This window comes from Gossypium raimondii, chromosome 8 (genome assembly GCF_025698545.1).
Source record: "Gossypium raimondii isolate GPD5lz chromosome 8, ASM2569854v1, whole genome shotgun sequence".
NCBI classification, from domain to species: Eukaryota; Viridiplantae; Streptophyta; class Magnoliopsida; order Malvales; family Malvaceae; genus Gossypium; species Gossypium raimondii.
In genome coordinates, this window is record NC_068572.1 from 55,012,022 (window position 1) to 55,019,694 (window position 7,673).

General features: G+C 35.8%; 1 protein-coding gene across 4 annotated transcripts; it reads right to left on the reverse strand.

Moving 5' to 3' along the window:
• Positions 1-1,070: 1,070 nt before the first annotated feature.
• On the reverse strand, positions 1,071-7,673 carry LOC105792240 (beta-adaptin-like protein C). Of its 4 annotated transcripts, XM_012620719.2 has the most exons (15): positions 7,402-7,673; positions 6,631-6,828; positions 5,738-5,851; positions 5,348-5,598; positions 4,852-4,987; positions 4,555-4,734; positions 4,336-4,428; positions 4,007-4,218; positions 3,799-3,862; positions 3,513-3,692; positions 3,233-3,325; positions 2,422-2,825; positions 2,099-2,288; positions 1,827-2,030; positions 1,071-1,622 (listed from the first exon to the last, which is right to left on the reverse strand). In XM_012620719.2, the coding sequence occupies exons 1-15, from the start codon at positions 7,486-7,488 to the stop codon at positions 1,323-1,325; spliced, it is 2,706 nt and encodes a 901-aa protein (XP_012476173.1). In that variant the 5' UTR covers positions 7,489-7,673; the 3' UTR covers positions 1,071-1,322. The 4 variants fall into 4 exon arrangements, with proteins under 4 accessions (XP_012476173.1, XP_052490888.1, XP_012476174.1 ...); XM_052634928.1 differs by lacking the exon at positions 6,631-6,828; XM_012620720.2 differs by lacking the exons at positions 6,631-6,828; positions 7,402-7,673 and adding an exon at positions 6,430-6,448.

The window sequence follows — 7,673 nt, forward strand, 5'->3', positions numbered from 1 at the left end:
TTTTACAAAAAAAAAAGAGCTTATTTTACATTGACCCATAAGTCATTTTCCGTTGACCAAGTTATTTTCTATGAAACAAATAAGGAGAATACGAAAATATTTTCAGTAAAACCTTTTAAATATAAATAAATGAACCCTTAGTTAATCAATCAGCCATCAAAAATTAATTTAGTAGAAGGCTTGTTAAAAGTTTTTAAAATTTAAGTTATCAATTTGAAAGTTAAATAATTATTAATATATATCATATATCTATAAGCTCTATATATATAAGTGAACCTATAGCTATCAATATAATGGGTTAAAAGAAAATTTATGAAAAATAAAAATAAAAATAAAAATAAAATAAAAAATCAATAAAAGCACCAAAAATACTATATATATTATTAGATGTTGTGGCAAAACACATTGTACTCTTAAAGGAAGAATAAGATTTAAATTTTAGAGACGACATGGTTGAAAAGGGATAGCCATGAACCCCAAATATAGACTATAAAATAGACATGAAAAGTACAAAAAAAATACTACATTTTTAATATAATGTTTTTAATTTAGTGTTTTCAATGTGTTATTTGTCATATTTTAAACTTGTTTAAATCAAAAGAAAAAGAGCATGTATGAATTTTGATTTATTCAATTAACCGATTGAATTAAAAAAATTAACTTGGTTCGATTAACTATTTAAAAGATTATAAAAATTAAAATTTTGAATAATAATAATTAAGTTTGGGTCTTAATTCAACCGACGATTTAAACACCCTTACGTAAAATCATTAAATAAATATTTACATACAATAAGTTTGAGGTATGCTTTTATTAAATTTTTGTTATTTTTACTAGTATGGCAGTTCAAATTTTTGAATTTTGTTCTTTAATACAAAGGAATATATTTTACTATATTTAATTTTATTCGAATTTTATTTTATAAAATATATTTTTTAACATATTTCAGTAGAAAGAATTTTGAGATGTTTTGATATATTAACCTGAAATTTTATAAATTATATTAGGGAGACTGTGGCCCCTGCAGCCCCGGCGCTACCCCTGCTTCCTCAAAAAGTAACAATTGATAATGACCAGAAAACTATCTAGTATTTACATCAGGAAGTGGAAATATACAAAAAAATTATGTAAGGAGTGCAAGATCACTAAACATCTATGCAAAGAGATTGAGTTTTGCAATACGTGTCTCGATGAGTTTATTGATTCAACCAATATACGAGTTAATCAAGTGAAGCAAAATATTAAGAGGGAGCAAAATGTATCCAAAACCTAGGCTAGGTTGCTAAGATGACCCAAAATATATACCTGGATAGAGGAAGGAATCAAATCTTCAGGAGTGTCTCAATGGCTTCAAAAAACAGTGGTGCCAGCTCGGGATTTGGAGTCTTGGTTGCGCACTTCAGACCAGGGTTCCCAATTACTGTTGTAAGTTCAATCAAGAAGGGTATACCTCGGGGGATCTTGGCAGAGAAATACAATACGTCCTGATTCGCGTGCTTCCGCTTTGCTATAAAGAACACATTTGATGCAGCTAGTCGATCCATGGTTGTTTCTGCACTGCCCACCATGATGCCTGGAAATTCTTTTAGGACCTCATTTGAGTCAGGCAGTGACCTCCATGTCTGCATAATGGGAAGAAATCATTAGATGCTAGAAAAAATAAAATTGACAATTGGGTGGTGCTGGTAGCAGGGATCAATCACCACAAACATGACACTCCAAATGGACATGGAGGAAGACCTCTCAGCAGTGTGATCCTTCATGATGTAGGGCTTTGACAACTTTGTACCACAATAAACTAAAGCAATATGAAACAAACTTCTTACCTCGAGAAAACTAGTTCGCTCCATTCTTCCATCCTCGGAAAAGAACACATGCAACAAGATTTTATCATTGAAGTACCAGACTGGCTGCTGATTATTTTTCACAGCAACCTGCAGAAGGGAGCTAGGAGGACCAGGAGACATATTCTGGAACAATACCATAGGGAGCAGTGTCCTGGCTGCTGCTCCCGGTGCCAATGGGGGAACCTAATAAACAGTATCGGTTAAACCCCAATAATCTATTAACAAACTACCTAAAGACCAACCGTAATTACCTGAAGAGGTCCAGCAGCTGCCAGACCAAACGAATTCTTGTTGAACTGAATCATGAATCCATCAAGTGTGATCTGTGAGTTATTCTCAAACATTAAACTGTAAAATATTTGACCATCTTGTCGAGCTAACTGTGCACTGATTTGCAAACCCTGTCCGGTAGATGCTGGAAGTAAAATAGGCAAAGGAGGGCTGCAATCAAGGTAAAAAGAAATCAGTGAAGCTTGACACATGTTTAGTGTTTAAAACTTAAATATTATCACACCGAAAGCAAAATGTTCTGGTAGATATAACGGGACTTCTATCAGCATTCCAGCATACTTACCCAGAAGGCATTGCTGGCGGATCAGCAGGGACCATAGCATTGTTATCAAGGCCAATCAGATCGCCTAGCAAATCAGGCACTGGAGAAGCAGGTGCAGGCATGACTTGGGCAGGAGATGGCCGCCTAGCTGCAGTATATGGGACACTACTTGAGCTGGTTGAAGGTGATGCACCACCATCACCAACATTAGCGGAATACCCTTTTTCATTTCCATCAGGGTAGTCATCATCTTCAGTTCTCTGAGATGCAGTCTTCGCACGGGTAACAAAAGCATCTGGAGGTTTGTGATACACAGAGGACAGTGTAGCGATGTTGGCAAGAAGCTCATCCAGAAGAGATGGATCCAGTTGGTTTGAATCATCACTAATCACTGGTTTCTCAGCTAACACAACATCCTTAGCAGCCTGGGGGGAAATAGAAACACTAAACTACATAAAACTTACTGCACGTAGTCTAGATGTACCTCTAAATGACACAATCATGTCCACAGTGACACCTGCATTCAACAATAGCTATGAATTGCAACCCCCTTTACCCAGAAGATTAGACTTGCTGGATTTACAGGGAAAACCCACCACATAGGGGCAGGAAAAGTCTTTAAATAAAAGGACTCACATGCCTAATCATGCAGACATGATGAAAAGCATTCTAAAGCTCTTAAGTCCTTCCCCTCAAAGATAAGAAAGGGAACTAAATTTAAAAATGTCTTCTGTAGTGAAAAACGATTCCTTAAAATCTTGAGATTAACTTCATAGAAATGGAATAATAAATTAACTTAAAAGAATAATGAATCGCGATTGGTTAACCATACCTCAGGATCAGTTGATAGAAGACGCCAATAAATGTATGCACGGTCACGTAAATCAGGATTGTCAGTTTCCACAGTAGCATTATTCAAGACAACCTAAAAAAAACCCACATGATAAAAATTAGCTGGGATGTGATTCCTGAAGATAAACGCGCATAGCTAAGTGTAAACAAAGATAACAAAACCATTAGAGAAATCTTTTCATATGCAAATGTGATAAAGCCAGAACAGAATCAACAGATAACTAACAGAAAAAAATGCATGAAGATCGCAAATGCAAGACCTGAATCATCTGCTGGGGTCCTTCAGTTGGCTTCTTAAGAAAAAGTTTCACTGTTGCAGTTAGCAGTTGCAGTTGAACTTGGGGAGGCTCTTCAGGGAAACTCTCCAAGAAGCTTTCAAGGAGCTCATCAGCATTGTCAATTCTTTCCGCATATTCTCCAATTATCCATATCATTGATGCCTTAGTAGCATGGGGTAAAAAGAGGATAAAATATGAGCTAAGTAACAACCTAACAGTAGTAATAGAAATATGTACTAATATTTTTGAACTTGTGACACAAACATACCTTAGCTTCTGGCTCATCTAAAGTGTCCAAGCTCTCGCATAGGGTTGCGATGATGGATTCATACCTGGGAAGGTCATAGTAAATCATGAGCAGGGCTTTCAAGGTGCAAACAAGAGGTTTCTGTTACTATTAAGAAATGCAATGACATTATTTGCATGCTTTGGATCATATTGCAACACAAAATAGAAGTACAAAAAATGGGACATACATGTTAGGGTATCTTCTAAAGATATCTTTGATAACTATAATAGCCTCTTGAACAACATAGTTTACTTTAATCTTGATCAACTCAAGCAGAACACTGATGCATCGTTCAGCTGCTCTGTCCAACTTGATAGCACAGCGACCTATGGCACGAACTGCCCTCCTGACGAAATCTACATCTACTTCTGTGGCATATTCTTTAAATTCCAATAAAACCTACAAAGGTATCCACCAAGAGAACATCTCAACTATATGACTTCACATCAATATTAGCATGTCCTAAATGCAGGAGCAAAAACTATTAAGAAGCCGATCATAACAAAACTTTGATACCTGGTCTATATTTCGGTCAGAAGCAAGCTTGATCATGATTTCTAACTTTTCCATCTTCACATAAATTGGATCATTGTACTTGCAGAAGAACACCTAGCAAGAACAAGCATTTGATAAGCATAGATTCAAGGCTACTACATTGATACTGAGCACAAATATCAAACTGTAATGCAGAAGTCTGTAGGAAAGCTTGCATTTGTTTATTCCATATCAATCCACCTTGATCTCATGGGCAAGGATTGTAGGCCGCTTTTGTACTATAAGGTTGATATTCCGCAATGCAACATACTGTATCTCAGGTTCTGCAGATAGTAATGTCACAAGAGGAGGAGCCATCTTTTTGCAAAGATTTCGAACAACATCAGTGCTAGAGATAAGTTCCATTTGTAGAAGGATCATCTGGACATCAATAAGAGAAAGGAGAAGATACAAAAAAAATTAGAGAATTTTCACAAGGACATTAATAAAAGACAATACTGATGTTGAAGCAAATTAATGAATGGAAACAAAAGTTACCTTAACAGCTGAAAGTACAACAGCACAATTAGCATGCTGAAGTCGTGGCGTAATTCTCTCCACTATATTTTCTGCTTCACGTGCATCTGCTGCCTTGTATCTAGAAAGGGCATCAAGTATGAAAACTTGACCCCACCTGACATGCACCATTATCAAAATGAGATGGGCAAAGCACAAGGTTCCCAGACAAAACTCAACATAAAGAAGTAGCCACTAGATCAGTGACTTGCTCTGGCTGTCTTGATGGAAGATCACATATGAGCAACAAATCAATCTGAAAGACCAAGCTACGGATAAACTCACTTTGAGAAAGAAATCATAGTCTCCCAAATATGGAACATAAAAAGTACCAAAAATTCTGTTGATACCTGCTTTATTAGGCAATTAAAAGGACAGCTCAACCACATGGCAATGCCATGATAGAAGGTAATTGTTTTGAAATATAAAATTAAAGGGGTTTAAACAAGGCCATACTTTTTCAAACCTCTGAACTTACTCTGTGCATTCATTAAGAGCAGTAAGAAGCTTTGAGAGCGTGTGACTAGTGATTTCAAATATTGGTCTACTACTATGCTCTTGGATCTCAGCAAGAGCTGCCACAGCATTAGCAACAACCATTGGGTTGTTGTCAGATATCAAATCCTTGAGAGACTCCAGAAAGCCCCTGTCCTCAACCAACTCAGCATTTATGTCATAAAGTTTAGCAACACATACGGCAGCTGTCTTGCGAACATATGGATCATCATCCTGTTAAACTATTTTGCTCGGTAAGTCAAATACATAATAACTGGCGTGAATTGAATATAGCAAGTAGATGATGTTGTTGGAAACTAAAAAACTAAAAGAATTGTTAAAACTTGGAACATATACCATCAAAGGAACCAACCTTGAGGCACCGCTGAAGGGGATCACAGAGGTATTCTGTGATCTTATCAACACGGATACACCCCATAGTCCGAACAGCCAAAGCACGAATGAGAGGGTTTGGATCCTGTGAATCCTGCATATACAAGTTCATTAGAGATTCATGCAGAATTATTAAAAATTCTTAAGACAAACATAACATGCATCCTAACTCCCTATTATGCTTTATATCTTTGAGGCAGATGCAATTGGTAGATCCGAAGGTTAATGTTTAACTTCTTTTCCAGAAGGCAGACATTATCAACCACAAATATATGTGCAAAAAAAATTTGTAAAGCCCAGTGTTCTGATATCAGAATGACATCTTGTATTAGTAAAGAAATGCAGAAAGCACAATGTACTTTATCAGAAGTGAAATGCTGTGATAAGCAACTTAGAAGCAACCATTACTTATTTTAGCACTAGAATGATATCAAACTTTCTTTTCCCTAAATATCAAAGAAACTCAACACAAGTGAAGAAGAAAATTAGATTACAAAGACCTGGAATTTATCAGCTATTTACTCATCTATGTTACCCATTTCCTTCGCCAATTGCATGGATTTTGTTTGACTATCAAATTAATAATATAATAATGTACTACAATCTTAGGAAAGATACATCTTTGGCCCTCTAAGAGCTAAAGAACTCCATTTCTTGCAGATAGTCAGTCACCTTCAAACTGTGCTCCTAAAAGGCTTGAGGCTGAGAAACACAGCCTGAGGATGAAAATAAGCAGTATCTTAGTCGACATATTTTTTCAGATTCAAATCTACGTATCATGAAATATCAACATTTATGCCAAATGGAAAAGAAATACCCATTTCCTTTAAACCATGATTAACAGTAAGATAGAGAGCATAAAAAACTGTATACCTTTACAAATGTATTTACTGCAAGAATTGCAAGGTCAGGCTGGCTCTTAGCATAATTTATAAGGTACAAATAGACAAGCTTTTTCAGCTCCAAATTCTCAGTTTGCATGCAATTCACAACATCTGTGAATAGTGATGACACATCCTTCCCAACTGTCATTGCAGCAATAACCTTCTTCACAGCATCTTTTCTTTTATCCTTGATGATATTGGAAAAGAGATGCATGATTATAATCCATAACCATAACCATAACCATATGGCACGATAATAGACATGCTAAAATATGAATTCAAATCCCAATGAGGACAGCTTCTACACCTTTGACATGCTAAGAACTACATAATTAAAAAATCTTCAGAAAACTAATGTTTACTAAAAAAAATCAAGAGAACTGAAAGTTTTCCTACAATTAAAGTTCAGTTTTCACTTAGATTAAATATAAATCTATTCCGGAAAAGAAGTTGATAAAAAGGCAAACCATAATCCGGTGCTCGAATCAAGTAGCACTAATCTATCCTAATCAAGAAAATCGAATCTCTATTTCCATAATCCGAAATAATCCAAGTAGCTTAGCTAACTAAAACATAATTCAGAAAATTTAAGACTTCAAAATAACAAATCAAAACGTAAAACAAATAGATCTAAGGAGGAAAAAGGAGCTAAGCCTAATCCACTATAAAGATGATCAAATCGCAAAACTAAGGAATGGAAATGAAGCAGATAAAAACAGGAAGCGGAAAACAAGATGTAGATGGATTAATAAGTAGGTACCCTGTGCTGAGAATTGAGCTCTTCCTTGAGTTCAGGGATTTCCCCCTTTTTCGTCGTCGAGAAGTACTTAGAATCGTGACCGCTCATTTCTCACTCTCAGAGGTTTCACCTCTTGTTATTGTCGTTGTTTGGATTGAATCGTGAAGGAAAATGTAAAATTGTAAACTGAAGCAATGGCGAATTGAGAATTAGAGAGCGAGAAGAAGAGACGAGATCGTTGATTTTTCAGAGAACCGGAAAGCACATTTCAGTCATTATGTTTATGTAATAAT

Excerpts from the sequence above, each read along its gene's own strand:
- LOC105792240 (XM_012620719.2), bottom strand. The coding sequence starts at position 7,488 with ATGAGCGGTCACGATTCTAAGTACTTCTCGACGACGAAAAAGGGGGAA. Across the intron at positions 4,429-4,554 it reads TCCTTGCCCATGAGATCAAG|GTGTTCTTCTGCAAGTACAA; the intron begins GTGGATTGATAT and ends TGTTCTTGCTAG. Across the intron at positions 2,289-2,421 it reads CCGCCAGCAATGCCTTCTGG|CCCTCCTTTGCCTATTTTAC; the intron begins GTAAGTATGCTG and ends CCTTGATTGCAG.